The sequence below is a fragment of the Dermacentor andersoni genome, chromosome 5 (assembly GCF_023375885.2).
Source record: "Dermacentor andersoni chromosome 5, qqDerAnde1_hic_scaffold, whole genome shotgun sequence".
Lineage (NCBI taxonomy): Eukaryota > Metazoa > Arthropoda > Arachnida > Ixodida > Ixodidae > Dermacentor > Dermacentor andersoni.
The window spans coordinates 4,844,484-4,861,867 of NC_092818.1; the positions used below are offsets into that span (position 1 = coordinate 4,844,484).

The following is a 17,384-nucleotide window of genomic DNA, read 5'->3' on the forward strand; positions in this document are numbered from 1 at the left end:
CTCCCGCTAGGGCACTGGCGTCATAACAGCTGTATAAAAGAGCGGCGCGCTCTCGTCGAGGCCAGTTGCATAGCGCGATGGCGGGAAAGGAAAGGGCCGCTCATCAAACCGCAAAGCGCAAGTTACAAAGAGCCACGGAAACGGCCGAAGAACAAGAAGTTCGGCTTGCCAAGCGACGTGCACAGTACGCGGCTAAACAGCAGCGTTCCTCCACAGAGTCGGAGGTAAAGGATGAAGTTGCGAGTGTATCTGGGAGTGCTTCTACTCTAGTATGCTTCGCATCCTGGGCTTAACCTTAGCTAAGCCACAGCCATTTTTTTTTCTTATCCCTTAACGTTACACTCATGATCACTCTTTCTCTATTAGTGGAATAGAGACGCAGCGCCGCGGTACGGCTGTTCATCGCCGTATAGAATAATGTATTATTCTAGTACACTATAGCTGTCGCTGCAAAATGGAGGTACGTTATTTTAGGGTCCGTAGTGACGCAGTTCACTGAAAATGTACCACTTTATCTTTGTGCGCGAAGCCTCTGCGATACATCGCGAAGAAGTGCGTGCTTCCCAGCGACACAATTCATCGCTTGTCATCGCTTGCGCAGTGAATCGCTTGTCATCGCTTGCGCACGTACGCAGTATTTGAGTGTATTGTGGAATTCAAGGTGCTTGCGGATTACCTCTGCTGGAGCCAGCAGCGATCGCAGATGGATGTCGTAACGACACCGCAGCAATCGCATTTTGACAGGTGAGGGCTCTTGTGTGCAGTTGTGAAATGAGACTTCGAACGGAGAAAGGTGTTGGAACTGTTGAGTGCGCAGTGCTTGTGATGAAGAAATGCCATTGCACTGGATCTAGAAGAGCGAGCGATTCTCGGACGCTGATCGTGTTTACGACGCTGTGGCTCCGATACATCACCGATGACAGAGCAGCCATCTCAAACGACTGCTCCGATACGCACTCCTGAGCATCGTCGTCACCCTCGGCGCATCGACGCCTTGCAAGCATCTACAGTGACGTACCGATAATTATTTACTGTGCGCTACGTCGCCACAATGCAGGCAATGAAACCGTGTTGTGGGGCCATCTCAGCCCGCGAAGACGTATGCATAAGCCAGCGACAGTCAACGCTTTATTTTTGGTAGTGGTGCTCAGTACATGACCGGTGACAGTGCGTTGTGCGTGTTTTATGTCGGCGGTCAAGATTGTTGATGCCCCTCAGCACGACACCGCGTCGCTGTTGCCGAAAGATAAGTTGGGCGTGGCCCAACCGTGGTGGGTGCGCGCACAAGGGTTACATGCCTCGCGCGGGCCGTGACCTCTGGCTTTGATTGACAGGCGAACTCGTGCTAATCTCGTACATCGCGAAACCCCCTCCGAGTTCAACTCGGTAACATGGCGGCGGCAGCAGCAGCCTGTGTCACTGCATCCAGTGGCAGCAAGCGTCAGTAGGACCATCTGGACCCGTTGACCTACATGACCGCCGTGGAGTTTCAGCGTCATTTTCGCCTGTCGAAGACATCAGTGCGCTGGCTGTGCGACGAGCTAGGCGAAGACTCTCGTCTGTGGAGACAGCGTGGGGGGCTTCATTCGCTCACCGTCGAAGAGCAAGTCTTCTGCGCCCTCCGTTTCTACGGGACTGGGAGTTTTCAGGGAAGCGTCGGCGCCGAGCGTTACATTGGACGTCATCAAACTACTGTGAGCCTCTGTGTCAGAGATGTCTGATGCGCTTATTGATGCGGCAGTGCGGAAGCGGTGGCTGGCTTTCCCGAAGACTGCGGCTGCGCGGGCATTTATAAAAGAACGCTTCTTACTTCGCGGAAACATTACGAACGTAGTCGGGTGTGTCGACGGAACGTACGTAGGAATTAAGGTGCCTTCAATGTCAGCGGTACTGTGATTAGCATTGAAGGAATGTCTAGACACGCCATATTGCCAAATTTGTCACTTCTGTGTAGCGGACTTAAATTTTGTGTTACCGACATCTTACATGCGGCTGCCTATGATACTGACATTTTCGCTGGTTGCTGACAATTTGCCGATTATTCTACTTGTCTGTCAGGGTGCCTTCCAAATGGCTCACTTTCTAGGGAAAGAGGTTAATTAAGTATAAATAGATAAATGGATATCACAAATTGTGTGAAGTAACCTATGAATGCTAATCTCATAAAGAACTTGGGGTTCTTCATTGGTAAAGTTACTTAGTATGTATAATGCCCAATTTTGGTCATGCATCATCTATCGGCCGTACTATGAAACAGCGAGGCATTGCACAATTTGTTGCAGCGCGAGATGTGGATGTTGCGCCAAGCCGGTTGTGCCTATGCATTTGTGACGAAATGAAAATGCATTGAGAACCTTAGTGTGCTAGCTTGCATGAAGCAACTACTTCAGATTGCTCTGTTCACTGTTGATGCATGTGCCAGAGGTTCACTGTATCTTTTTTGGGACGGGGGGGCAGCGTTATTCTGGATGGATAAATCATATTTTTTCGTCTCATAATGGGGCTCTAGTTCTTAAGCAGTAGAACAATGCAGATACAATACTCTCCAGAACTCGGTGTGCGTGAAGATGTCATGAACCACCATAGCAAAATTACATATCGGAAAAAATGTGGTGCAGATGCCAATCAAAAGTGGGTCTTTAACCCGCCTTGATAAAAATAAAAATTGCAGAGCAAATAGACCTTTTATACAGCTTTAGAGCAATGATTACACAAAACGTGATATGCTCAAAGGAATAAAAGCTTGCCGTAATGCCAAAGTAGGATGAGCGACATGCAGCATATTTTGGCACTGAACATGTCTTGTAACCGCTATTTTTATTGTAAGCCTCGCTGTCGCATTTTTCCTTTCGGCACTCCCTTCACTGAAACGTGGCACTGTCTTTCCATTGTTGTCATGATGATGGTGGTAACTGTTCTGTTCTAAGCAGCAGACAGACGCTTCGGTGGCAGCAACGCAAAAAGCCCTTTATTCAAGGCAGCAGCGTACGTTTATAGATAAGGCTGCATGCCGGTCAGGCACACGTCATTCTCGGTACAATCTTATCAGACCACCTGGCCGATACAGAACATTCCTTCCTCCTTAATTAAAGCTACACGCGTTTCTTTCCGCGCTCAAAGTTGGAGGCTTGATAGCGATCAGGAGGACGCCTTGTGCGATTACTTCTTCGCAGATGGACCTCTTCAGGTGATGCCATGGTTGATGGGGTGATACTTGCAGGCTGCGCTGCTGAGTGTCTTGCCTCAGGCTGCGATGCCGGTTCCTTAGTTGAAGTGGAGTCATCTAAGCGAACATCCTCAAGCTGGTCCGCAGTAGGACCACCAATCAAGGAGTCAGCAGGCGTATTTTCTTCGGAGGGTGTTGGTAGAAAATCTCGTTGAATACGGGTACTTGGAGTGGACTCAGGATGCGCTTCTTTTGCGACGTCCGGATGGAATGAAGTCTTTGATCCCGTAATCCAGCTGGGTCTCAAGTGGTCGATATGTACAAAACGAAAATGGTCACCGACTTTGACTACAAAAGTAGAGTCGCTAACGCGTTGTACTACGACAGCTTCCTCCCATGACAGGGTTTCCCCTCTCGTAGTCTTGACGAGAACTGTGTCACCGGCTTCCATCTGCGGGTCCCTTCCTCGGCCCTCGTTGCGATGGGTGGTGTCTCTGTCTTGACGGCTGCGCATATCCTGCACAAAACTTGGCTTTAGGAGTGAAAGCTTCACTCGAGGTTGTCGTTTCAGGAACAGCTCAGCCGGCGTTCTTCCTGTTACGGAATTCGGGGTGTTCCTGTAAGCAAGCAAGAAGTCGTTAAGCCGTTGATGCAGAGTTCTGTTTTGACCTGTTAGGTTATTATGAAGCACTTGCTTGAGTAGAGTGGCTTTTGTCGTTTGGACTAGCCTTTCTGCTGCCCCGTTCGATGAAGCATGGTACGGTGGCGTACGTGTGTGTCGAATCCCGTGAGAAGAGGTGAAATCGGCGAACTCCTGCGCAGTAAACTGAGGTCCGTTGTCGCTGATCAGTTCCTCCGGGTAGCCATACGCTGCAAATATCTCCTTGAGACAGTCGATTGTTTTTGACGTCGTTGTAGTGCGGAGGCATTTTGCTTCTATCCACTTTGAGTAAGAGTCTACTAGAAGGAACAAGTTGTAACCATCCTTCATGGCGAAATCAACATGAACTCTCTGCCAAACACGGGTTGGATAAGTCCATGGATGCAATGGCCCTGGTGCCTTCGCAGGCATGGTCGTTTGGCACACTGTACATCGACGGACAGTGTCTTCAATGTTCTTGTCAATCGATGGCCACCAAACAAATGACCTAGCAAGCATTTTCATTCTTTGCATTCCAGGGTGCTCTTCATGCAGCAATGTTAATACTGCTTCTTTAAGTTCGTCCGGAATGATCACTCGCTGACCCCACGTGACACAGCCTTGCTCGTAAGATAGTTCGTTTCGACGAACGTAAAAGGGCTGAAATTTATCATCGTAGTGCGCGGGCCAGCCAGATAAGGTCAACTGCACGACTTTGGAAAGAAAGCGGTCCCTTTTAGTCGCAGCAGCAACTTGGCTCGCTGTGAGAGGCGTTGCCTCAAACACTGCAAGACATTCTTCAGTGTCGTCTTTATGCTTGACCAAAAGTGGAAGCCTTGAAAGTGCGTCGGCAACTTCCATGTTTTTGCCGTTTCTGTAGCGCAGTGTGTACTGATAAGCTGCTAAGGTGATAGCCCAACGCTGAATCCTGGCTGCGGCCAAAGAAGGAATTGGTTTATCCGATGCCAAGATCCCCAACAGCGGTTGGTGGTCTGTATACAGCGTGAATTTGCGCCCGTATAAGTATCTATGAAACCTGCTTAGACCAAAAATTAGGGCCAGGGCTTCCTTCTCGCCTTGCGCGTAGTTGCGCTCCGCTGCACTTAATGTTCTGGAGGCAAATGCGATGGGTCTTTCTGAGCCATTGGGCATGACGTGAAAAATTACGGCCCCAAGACCGTAGGCCGACGCGTCGCAGCTTAAACCGATTGGCTTTTTCACGTCGTAAAAAGTCAATACTTGGCTGTCGATGAGGCGCTGCTTGGCTTCCGCGAATGATCTTGAGCATGCGTCCGTCCACACCCAAGTCGTGTCCTTTTTGAGCAAGTCATACATTGGTGCAGCTACTGTAGCTAAATCTTTGATGAATTTTGCATAGAAATTCAGCAGGCCCAAGAAGGCTCGCAGTTCAGTTACGTTGCTTGGCTGAGGTGCTTCCGTGATTGCCTTTATCTTTGTTGCGGTTGGAAAAATGCCATCTGATGTCACTTTGTGTCCCAGATAAACAACGGATGGTTTGAAAAATTCACACTTCTGTTGTTTTAGGGTAATATGATGCTGTGACAGTCGTTGAAGCACCTTTTCCACCGTTTCTTGACAGTCGTCTATGTTGTCGCCTACGACGATGACGTCGTCGATATAGCAACCCACTTTTGGAATCCCTTTTAAGACGTCGTCCATTAAAGACTGAAAGATAGCGTGTGCGCTAGAGATACCAAATGGAAGGCGCTGATACTGAAATAATCCGAGATGAGTGTTCACCGTTAGCAGCGCTTTGCTTTCCTCAGCGAGCGGCACTTGATAGGCTTGCGATAGATCCAAGACGCAAAAGATTTTGCCTCCCGCGAGCATGGAGTACAAATCTTCCGGCAATGGCAATGGGTAATGCTCTGTTTTTAGAACAGGATTAACCGTGACCTTGTAGTCACCGCATAACCTTAATCCTGTGCCGCCTTTCTTCGCGACCACCACCAGAGGCGTTGCCCAGTCACTTTTCGTGACCCTCTTTAGTATTCCGGCTTGCTCGAGCTTTTCCAACTCCTTTGCTACTTCGTCTTTGATAGCAAACGGTATTGGCCGTGCTTTTGAGAATACTGGTTGAGCCCCTTCCTTAACAAAGATGCGAGCTTCGAAGTTTTTGACGACACCCGGGGTGCTCTTGAAAACCTCGGGATACTTCTTCCGTAAAGCTTCTACCCTCTGCTCCGGTGTCTTATCCGTGGACAGACTGTATACTGCTTTCCAGTTTATCTGCAGTTTTTCCAGCCAGTCCCTTCCCATGAGAGCGGGCATTGGCGTTCCGTTTCCCTGCACTACCACTATGGGCAAAGAGATCTCGCTTCCTTCCTGTTTGACTAATACGTTTGCTGTTCCAAGTACCTTTAGCTTTTCTCCTGTGTAGGTGCGCAACGACACCTTTGATTCCACACATCTGACATGCGGGAAATACTGCTTATACAACTGCTCTGGTACGATCGTGACCGCTGCACCGGTGTCAATTATCAGCGAAACAGTCTTCCCTTCAATGTTTAGGTCGACGCTGTAGCCCCTTGAACTTTTGCCCGAGTAGAACACAGTGTGACAATTCAAATCTTCAGATTCGTCGTCCGTGGTGTCAACATATCTGACAGCTTTTTCTCCTCTTTTGCAAACGGCTTGCAAATGCCCTTTTTTCTTACAATTTCTGCAGGTGTGGTTCCGATACCAACATTTTTCGCCCAAATGACGCTTTCCGCAATGCCTGCACGCACTTCGTTGCTCTCCCTCTCGCTTATCTTTCGACCATGCAACCGTCGTCGATTTCTTTTGCTTATCACGGTGACGTTCGCCCTGAATGACGCTGACGCTGCACGGTTTTGTGTCAAACTCATGCATTTGCTTCGCCTGTTGCGCAGCTAGCTCTTTTTCTAGCGCTGTTTTGCACGCCAGTTCGAACGTCAAGTCAGCCTGTGCAAAAAGAGCCCGTTGCGTCTCTTCGTCACGCAAACCGGCCACTAGTCTGTCCCTTAAGGCATCATTTAAGAACGTGCCGTAATTGCAATCTCTTGCGAGATGCTTCAGTTCAGTGATGAAATCCTTGACACTTTCATTTTCTTGTTGCATTCGGCGATTAAATTTACAGCACTCTGCGATAATTGAGTGAGCAGGGCTGAAATGAGCTTCCAGAAGCTGTTTAATTTCTTCAAAAGTCTTCTGAGAAGGCAAATGAGGAACAGTTATCTTCTTTAGCTCTTCATACGCTTGCGCGCCGAGTACGTTCAGAAACAACTTGAGTTTCTTGTCTGCAGGGACATCATTTATGTCTACGTAGTTCTCGAAGCGTTCAAAATACGAGCGTATGTTTTCGATTTTTTGGTCATATTCTGTCATTCTGCCGAGCTTCGGACCACGTCCGGGTTCTGCCATAATGAGCAAATTTCACTTATCTGCCCAGCCGTTTTCCTTGACGTGCCTTGTCCGTAGTGTCGGTTCTTGTTCGCTTGCTCCAGCCAGCCGCTGAAGTCCATGCAAGGGCTCCGTGACGCCTTGCTTCTTGACGTTCTTGCGCTGCCCCAGTCGATGAAGTCGTGGCTGCAAGGGCTCCGTGTCGCCTTGCACCGTAGGCGGTTCAGCCTCGTGACTGCTGCTGGCCGGCGGTGGTTTGCTGCGCGCCGGATCCCACCCTCGTCGCCAGATGTTCTGTTCTAAGCAGCAGACAGACGCTTCGGTGGCAGCAACGCAAAAAGCCCTTTATTCAAGGCAACAGCGTACGTTTATAGATAACGCTGCATGCCGGTCAGGCACACGTCATTCTCGGTACAATCTTATCAGACCGCCTGGCCGATACAGAACAGTAACGGCAGCAGTAAGGCTGGTTAATGCTTGCCCCTTTGATTCCTGTGAGTTTGATGATGATGATATGTGGTGTTTAATGGCGCAAGGGCCAGGTGTGGCCAAAGAGCGCCATGACAAGTGGTGATGTTGACGATGTATTATGGAGATGTGAGTTGGCTGTAAAGTGGCCTAAAAATAGTTGCTGTAAAGTGCATAAAATCTACGTGATATAAAATTATGGCGATGATTAATGACGAATACTATGAACTATAAAATCCATCGTAGGAGAATGATGCCAAATAGAAAATATATAAGACAGTAAAATTACTTGGGGCACTGCTGCCTCGCCAGAGCCCTTGAAACACAAGGGCCTGGAGGCATGTGCTATACGAAAGAGCTATCACAGCGGCATCCTCTCAAGAGAGGACCCGCTATGAACATGTGGGGCTAACAACATGCAAGACAACATCTTTCAGAAAACTGAGAACTGCGTTGGTGTCAAATAAAGGTTCTGGGCCGAGTAGCATTACAGGATGTAGGGGGAGGTGCTGCCGGTATGCCAGAGGAAAATGTTTCCTTCTCTCAGATTCGGCTGCCCGACACTCCAGGAGGACGTGGAGGACGGTCAGCCTCTCCCCGCATCTACCGCAGGTTGGAGGATCATTTTCAGTCAGTAAAAAGTTATGCGTGCCAAATGTGTGTCCTATTCTGAGGCGAGAGAATAGGACATCTGTTCGCCGTGATTTTGTTACGGAGGGCCAAGAACCTAACTGTGGCTTTATCAAGTGCAGTTTGTTATTTACTTCTGCGTTCCATATACGTTGCCAGTGGTTTCGCAGTTTCCTTCTTAAGAAAGGCTTCAGGTCTGTGACAGGGACCGAAGCAGTAGGATTAACTGTATGTAATGAAATTGATGTGGCCATCTGGTCCACTAGAACGTTACCCTGGATGCCCCTATGGCCAGGCACCCAGCATATAATCACATGCTGGTTAGATACATATGCTTTACATAACACGGAATAGAGTTCAAATAAAACAGGATTTTTGCGCTTACAGAGCGATATCAAAGCCTTCACAACACTTAGGGAGTCCGTAAAAATAACTGATTTTTTGAGTTTTCTTTTCCTTATATGCTTCACGGTCGACAATATTGCGTAGGCCTCCGCCGTAAAGATACTAGTTTCCGGATGCAGTACGTCGGATTCCGAAAAGGATGGGCCGACGGCTGCATAGGACACCCCCTCGCGTGACTTCGATGCGTCTGTGTAGAACTCCGTACAGGAGTGTTTGTGCTGGAGTTCCCGGAAATGCATTTGTATTTCAATCTCTGGAGCGTGTTTTGTAACTTGCATGAAAGATGTATCGCATTGTATCATCTGCCACTCCCAAGGAGGTAGCAGCTTAGCTGGAGGCATCAGGCGATGTTTGAGGATTGGGACATCCATTTCAACACTAAGCTCCCTCACACGAAGTGAGAAGGGCTGTCTTACAGAGGGACGATTACGGAAGAGTGTATCATATGTCATATCGTTAAGGGTATTAAAACACGGATGTTCAGGATTAGAGTGGACTTTCAGGAAATATGTTTGGCTGATGTATGTTCTCTGGAGATGGAGTAACCACTCATTTGATTCGACATACAAACTTTCAATGGGACTTGTTCTGAAAGCGCCAGTGGCCAGTCTAATTCCTAAATGGTGAACCGGATCTAGCATCTTTAGCGCACTCGGGGCTGCAGAGTGATAAATCATGGCACCGTAGTCCAATCGTGATCGAATGAGGCTTTTGTGAAGATTCATCAAACATTTTCTGTCGCTGCCCCATGCTGTATGGGATAAAATTTTCAGTAAGTTCATTGTTTTTAAGCATTTCACCTTGAGATATTTTATGTGTGGAATAAATGTTAGTTTAGAGTCAAGTATGACACCTAGGAACTTGTGCTCTTTGTTCACAGGGATTTGCTGGCCATACATTTGGATATCGGGATCTGCAACGAGGCCTCTCTTTCTTGTGAAAAGCACACAAGAACTTTTGTTCAGGTTCACTTTAAATCCGTTTTCGTCTGCCCATTGAGATACTTTGTTCAAGCCCTGTTGTACTTGCCTCTCACACACTGCAAGGTTGCAGGATTTAAAACCTATTTGTATATCATCTACGTAAACAGAATAAAAAATGGCTGGCGGTAATGAAGCACGGAGGGTGTTCATTTTCACGATAAAGAGTGTGCAGCTAAGCACACCTCCTTGAGGTACACCATTTTCTTGTATAAATGGTCGCGACAATACATTGCCGATTTTCACGCGGAAGGTACGTTTCGACAGATAGCTTTCTATTATGTTTAGCATATTTCCACGGATGCCCATCCCCGACAAGTCTCGTAAGATCCCGTAACGCCACGTCGTGTCGTACGCCTTCTCCATATCGAGGAATATCGATAAGAAGAACTGTTTATGTGCAAATGCGTCGCGGATATTTGCTTCAATGCGTACAAGATGATCAGTCGTAACCGCCCTTCTCTGAAACCACACTGATAGGGATCAAGCATATTGTGCAGTTCAAGGAAATGTATTAGTCTAAGATTAATCATTTTTTCGAATAGCTTACAAAGACAACTTGTAAGTGCTATCGGGCGATAACTTGCCGCCAAGGAAGGGTCTTTGTCCAGCTTAAAGACGGGAATAACAATAGCCTCCTTCCATGAGGATGGGAGGTATCCGGCAGCCCAGATCGAGTTGAAAAGTACCAGGAGTGTCATTTGTGTGTCTTCGTGTAAGTTCTTAATCATGTCATAGATGATTCTATCAGCTCCCGGAGCCGAGCTTCTACATGTGCTCAATGCAGCTTTAAGCTCGGCAATGTTAAAAGGACGGTGAGAAGGTTCATCCGGACGGCATTTACGATCAAGTGTCTTAAGTTCAGCTAAGTGTTTATATTTGAGGAATGATTTTGTGTAATGTGTGAAGCTTGATATGTTTTCGAAGTGTTCGCCCAGAGCGTTCGACTGGTCCTCCAAGGTAGTCCCTTGGTCGTCCACTAAGGGCAGAGGGTGGATTTGTTGCCCCTTTATCTTTCTTACACCATGCCAAACTTTAGATTCTTGAGTGTAGGATGTGATGCCCGAGAGAAACCTCTCCCAGCTAGCTCTCCTTGCCTGTCTGCGCGTGCGTCTCCCTTGTGACTTGGCCAGTTTAAATTGAATAAGGTTTTCTGCAGTCGGGGAGCGACGCAGCAAACCCCACGCTTTGTTTTGTTTCTTTCGTGCCAGTCTGCACTCTTCATTCCACCAGGGTACCTGTCTTTTACAAGAGAGACCTTGTGTTTGGGGAATGAACTTTTCAGCTGCGTCGAATATAAAAGAAGTAAAATATGCTACAGCATTGTCTATGTTAAAATCAGTGATAAAATCTCGTGATAAGTAAGTTGCGTCCTTAAAATCATTCCATTCGGCGGAGGCTAGTTTCCACCGGGGTGTATGTAGGGGGCATTCATCTTGAGGCACTGAATTTAACATTACAGGAAAGTGGTCACTTCCATATGGATATTTTATTACATGCCATTGCAAGTCTGGGAAAATTGAAGCCGAGCCAATAGACAGGTCTATTGATGAATATGAATTGTTATGGATATTATAATAAGTTGGCTCCTTCTTGTTGAAGAGGCATGCACCGGAGTTCACAAGAAAATTTTCAATGAAACGGCCTCTCGCGTCACATCGCGAGTCTCCCCACATGGTGTGGTGTGCATTAAAATCGCCTGCGAGTATGTAAGGGTCCGGAAGCTGATCGATTAGGTTATAAAAATCACTTTTTACCAGATGAAAATTGGGGGGTATGTATAAGCAACATACAGTGATCAATTTATTAAAAAGAATTGTCCGAATTGACACTGCCTCAAGCGGCGTCTGAAGGGCGACCTGGTGACAGGCTACGGACTTGTCTACAACTATTGCAACACCGCCAGACGAGGTATTCGCCTCGTTGCGGTCTTTACGGTAGATGGCGTACTGACAAAGAAAGTTTGTTTGTGTGGATTTAAGATGTGTCTCCTGAACACACAGCACCTTTGGGTTATGTTTGTGTAAGAGTTCTTTAATGTCATCGAGGTTGTGGATAAGACCTCTAACGTTCCAGTGTATTATTTGTGTAGCCATATTGTTCGTGTTTTTATGCTGTGTGTCAAGAGGAGTTTAGAGAGAAGACTTACGGAGCCGTTTCAGGCCCCGTGATTATGGTACGGGTTCTGTCTTTTTTGGAGCGGTCGCGAGACTCGCGCTGCTCCCGAGGCGCTGGATGCGCGTTCTGGCTCGGGGTTGTGTCCATCGACTCCTGGGAGCCGCTGGACTTCCGCTCACTAGAGCGGGGTGTTTTCAGGGTAGGCCTTGCCTCGAAAAGCAGAGCCTTGGAGGCCACCAACCCAGAGGTCGATGGGCCCTCCTTTAGAGACGGCGCAGCAGCGCTCGCTACTGTCGCCTGGGGGGCTGAGGACACTGCCGTGGCCACACTCTTTGTGGGCCGGGCTGATGCCCCAGTCTGCTGCGGTGCTGTCCCCCTACGCGCCGCACCAGCATACCCTGCGGTATGGAGGAAAGAAATACGCTTTCGCGCTTCTTGAAAAGAAATGTTCTCCTTGATCTTTAATGTGATGATTTCCTTTTCCTTCTTCCAAGAAGGACATGACCGAGAGTATGCAGGGTGGTCACCCTCGCAGTTTGCGCAGCGGTGTGCCTTGGTACAATTATCGGCAGGGTGTTCGTTTGAAGCGCACTTTGCACATGTGGTACGACCCCGGCAGCTCTGAGAGGCGTGACCAAATCGCTGGCACTTAAAGCAGCGGCGCGGGTTCGGAATGTAGGGCCTTAGTTTTATTTTCATATAGCCTGTTTCAATGTACTCTGGTAAAGTGCTTGTGCAGAATGTCAAAATTATGTGTTTAGTGGGGATCTCTTTGTCATCCCGCCTGATCTTTATTCTTTGGACATTTGTCACGTGCTGTTCCTTCCAGCCTTCAAGCAGCTCGGTTTCACTCAAATCAAGGAGATCTTGATCAGATACGACTCCGCGTGTGCTGTTCAAAGAGCGATGCGGATTTATCGAGACGGGGGTACTATTAATTTCAACAAGTCCAGAGAGATTCTCGTACTGTTTCTTGTCACTAACTTCGAGCAACAGATCACCGCTGGCCATTTTCGTGACCTTGTAGCCGGGACCTAGTTTCTCAGTAAGAGACTTTGCGACAACAAATGGTGATAGGGTTCGAGCTGTTTTATCAGGATTTCCACAACTTAAGACATGGTACTTTGGATAAATTTCTTTGGTCTGGCCAAAAAGTTTCAGGGTGTGATCGGTGCGCCCTCTCTTGGAAAGAGGGCGATCAGGGAGTCGGGGGAATGATGAAAAAGCCATCAAAATAAATATCACTTCGGTAGCTATGCCAGCCGCCCACCACCGAGCCCAACAAGGGGACGCTACGAAGCCCAAAAGCTACGAAGACGCCAGCTGTACATATTCACTATAACCCAATATACGATACCCAAGGTTGGATAACTACACCAGGTTAACCCTCGCCACCTGGAAGTCTGGAAGTAAGAAGAAGCGAAGAGAAGACAAGAAAGATTGAAAGTGAGAGAGAAAGACGAAGATTGAAGAGAAGGACAGGAAAAGGTGACTGCCGATTTCCTCCAGGTGGGTCAGCCTGGAGGTGCCGTCTATGTGAAGCCGAGGCCGAAGAGGTGTGTTGCCTCCGCCGGGGGGCCTTAAAGGTCCAAACACCCAGCATCGGCTCAACCGCCAGGATCCCCTTTTCCCCAGACACGGCTAAGCCGCGCACGGCTACACGCGGGAGGGTCCAACCCTCGTGTGCTCGGGTACGTGGTGTCGCAACACACCAAACGCCTGCTGACGCAGACGCCCCTGCGGGGTCCTCTGAGTTTAGTGTTGAAAAATATGGCACGTGCATACATCTGTGCTGCAAAATTTAACACTTTTGCTTTTTTGGAGAGCTAATTTGTGTTGGGACATTTCGAGGATGTGCGCCATTGTGGCCTAATAACTAGAGCACTGGTGAGGTTGAAGACTGGGTGTATTGGTATAGAAGCTTGAAGTTGAATTGCATAACAATTCGACGGGACACAAAGAAGAGAAATACACACAGCAGAACGCTCTGCTGTGTGTGTTACTCCTCTTTGTGTGCCATCGAATTGTGAGAGTCAAATTGGAATAAAGCATTGGGCTTTGGTGCAGGACCGAGAAAGTGTGAGCTATTCGACAACATGCCAGTGCCTTGCCACACAATTATGGAAGGCTGAAGGTTTGCAAACAAAGCTTCGCTTTCAAATCCACCTGCTCATTTATTACAAGCACTGATTGAAAGAACCGTCATGCAAAAATAACGGGGAAATCAATGGCCTGTGAAAAGTGTAAATTGTATATTGACACTGTTTACATAATAGGTGCCATACCGGCCTCAAAATTGTACTGGACAGAGCAGTTTGTTTCCTATGTGAAACGCAAGCTTCCATTACATGCTGTGCAGATAACCAAGCTCAGTTTATTTTGACGTGGCAGACAACATTCACTGTAATCTGTTCTTGATTCTAAAGAAGTGCCAAACACCACCTCTTCTTCAAGGACGTCATGGGAATATTTGGCGAGACCTTTTTACAGCCCCTCGTAATGGAAGTGTGGCCAGCCAGCTTTGCTTGGATGCCTTTATAGATTTCTGTTCATGATCATTGTGTGGTATCAATTTGCTAAAGTCTGTGCAACTGGTGCAAGGCATTAGTGATCTTATAATCAGATACAACTTTAGGAGGCCGCGTAATCTGCACTTTAAAGGGAGGTGAACACAAGCCAGCACCAATGGGCATGCATTCTAGACTAACGTCGTGCCGCCGGACGCACTAATACCTGCTCGTTGGAGAGGGACTATTTCTTTAGACGTGGAGGCAATCGGCTGCTGCGCTTTGGTCATCGGGGCGGGGCCTCTCCTGTCTTCTGAAGTTGTATCCGACAGTAGAGGATGCCGCTTTTCATACAACACAAAAGGACAAAGGGTAGAATTATTTGGTCTATGAAATGGATACATCAGAAGTGAGCTACGCAAGGGCTTAAGCTATGTGAAAATTAGTACATGCAGTTATTTGACATTGTTAAAGGTTATATGGCATCACCAACCAGATGATGCAGAACCTACCTCTGGAACACCGGAAGATGCTCCTAAGGTATCTCAATCGAGTGTGGGAGACTGGCGACTTTCCACCTTCATCGAAGGTGGCTTTTGTTGTCCCAGTGCTGAAGCCCGGCAAAGAAATGACAGACTTAGCCTCGTATCCTCCTGTATCACTGACGTCGTGCGTGGCTAAGCTCATGGAGAAGCTGGCAAGCAAGCGTTTATCTTGGCGGCTCGAAGATAGAAGGGCTCTGCCAACATGCATGACTGGATTCCGAACAGGTTTAAGCGCGCAAGATAGTGTCTTGGACTTGACAAGCCATATTGAACATCATAGAGCTTTCGGCCTTTCAACACTAGGTATTTTCCTGGACGTATCAAAGGCTTATGATAGCGTCATTCAGAGCTCAATACTAAATAGTTTGCAGGCCATGGGCGTACAGGGCTATCTTCTGCGATCATTCACTCACTTATCAGTGATCGTAAAATTCAAGTGCGGTTAGGAAGTACCATAAGCAGCGAAAGGGCGGTATCGCGAGGTGTACCTCAGGGATGTGTTCTTTCCCCGACGCTGTTTAATGTTGTAATGGCTGGTTAATGTTGTAATGGCTGGTCTTCCCACTAAAGTGCAAAAACATTGCAGGCATGTCCATGTGTCGATATACGCGGACGATATTTGTCTTTAGTTAACCGGATATCAACACAAGCGTTTAACTCTGATAGCTCGACAGGCATTACTTTCAGTTCAAAATTACCTTCAAGGTGTTGGGTTGACTCTCTCGGTGGAAAAATCTGGCTTCATTATGTTTCCAGGTAGAGGACGAGGGTATGCGCGGCTGCAGATAGACCTCGATAAGTCTTGCCTTCGACAATTGAAACACAAGCGCTTTTTGGGCGTCATTATTGACTACCGCCTACAGTGGCGACGAGCTGTGGACTCGGTTGTGACATCGATAACTTCGCGTCTCAATGTGATCCGCAGAGTTACAAGTGAGCAATGGGGAAATCACCTTTCTTCAATGATCAGATTGCACGATGCACTAGTGACGAGTCGAGTAATGTATCAGCTCCCTTTAATTTCCCCCTCGATATCACAGCTAGAACGACTTGAGGTTCTGCACAGAAAGGGCCTAAGAAGGGCTCTTGGCGTTCCGCAGACTGCTTTTAACAATGCAGTACTTTATGAATCTCTATCGAGACTTCTAGCCTAGTCGCTTCACAAAGGTTATTGGTGCAAATTGGCCGCCTCAAACAGACGGCAGCCGGCCGAGCCCTTCTACAGCGCCTTCGAAAGAGATCTGAGTCCCGAGCGTACTTGGCACTAAATACTCTTGGTTACCTGGGTCTTGACACTAGAGGTCGAACTAAGACGTTGAAACCACCTTGGTCGTTCGCGAGCCTCGATTGTTCGTTGACAATTCCTCACGTACGCGCTAAGCGGAGTTCTCCTCTGGCGGCAACGCGTTCGCTGGTACTGGAACATCTCGAGAGTGAATATGCACGTCATCTTCAAATCTTTACTGATGGCTCTGTGGACAAGGTCAAAGGATCTAGTGCAGCTGCTTCTCACATTCCCTCTTTGAAGTATGATTGGTCTGTTCGCTTCACAGCAGTCGTGTTCTCCACAACGGCCGAAAGCGTTGCCATTGAGGCAGCTCTGAAGAAACTACGGTTTTGTACGCCTCAACCTTACATTCTTACAGACTCAAAATCTGCCCTTCAAAGGTTAAAGCACGGGTTCCCTACTGATGCCCTATGTCTTAGCTCCCTACGCTCGGTGCACAATCTCCATATCAAAGGCTTCTCCATACGTTTCCAATGGGTGCCCTCGCACATAGGTATCATAGGCAACGAGATGGCGGACAGCCTCGCCCATAGAGCGCTGTCCGGGAATCCATTGAGAAGAGTGCCTCATGAGGACAACAGACTCTTCAGAGAAGCGGTGTTGTGCCACTTCAGTTCTTTATGGAGCTCACCTCACAAGCCATGTGTGATCAAGGGTCTCAAAAGAAACCAAGCCACCTTACTGCTCCGCATTCGCACGGGCTTTGCTCGTACCCCTGCGTGGATGTATAAGGCTGGTCTGGCGTTATCACCATTATGTTCGACGTGTGGTGTGTGCGGTGACATAGAACATTACCTAATGTGCTGTACTGTGTATAACGCGGAAAGGAGGGTGTTATTCGGGTCCCTCAAGAAGATAGGAGTTCCTGACAGTTCTCTTCAGGGCATTGTTTTCCCGCGCGGAAACCGGTTGTGTAGGAAGGAGGTCTCTCGCCTTCTTTTAAATTACCTACAGGGCACGGATTTGGCCTCCACATGGTGAACTGAGGAGTGACCATCTGTAATTGTGAGGTCTGTGTCTAATTATGTTATTTATTTATTTTAAGTGTCGCTACGGTGGAGCAATTGTCGGCAGCAAGTGCAAGGCTAATCCCACCAGTAGCCCACAACAACTCAACTCAACTATGTGGTATTGAACGTGCATCTAATGGCACGTTTGAATGGGGGAATGTTGCAGTCATATGCACAGTCTATCGGTGATAGCATTAATAAGCTCCTGCTGTTTCCTGTCTTTTCATTGCGAATTACACACAC

The 17,384-nt window shown here is 47.8% G+C and overlaps 1 protein-coding gene across 1 annotated transcript in view; it reads right to left on the reverse strand.

Moving 5' to 3' along the window:
* Window positions 1-7,223: 7,223 nt before the first annotated feature.
* LOC140218426 (uncharacterized) overlaps window positions 7,224-17,384 on the reverse strand; it is a 29,324-nt gene continuing 19,163 nt past the window's right edge. The window contains exon 2 of the mRNA XM_072288131.1: window positions 7,224-7,489. Coding sequence (XP_072144232.1) covers window positions 7,224-7,489 — 266 coding nt within the window. The remainder of the gene's footprint in view (window positions 7,490-17,384) is intronic.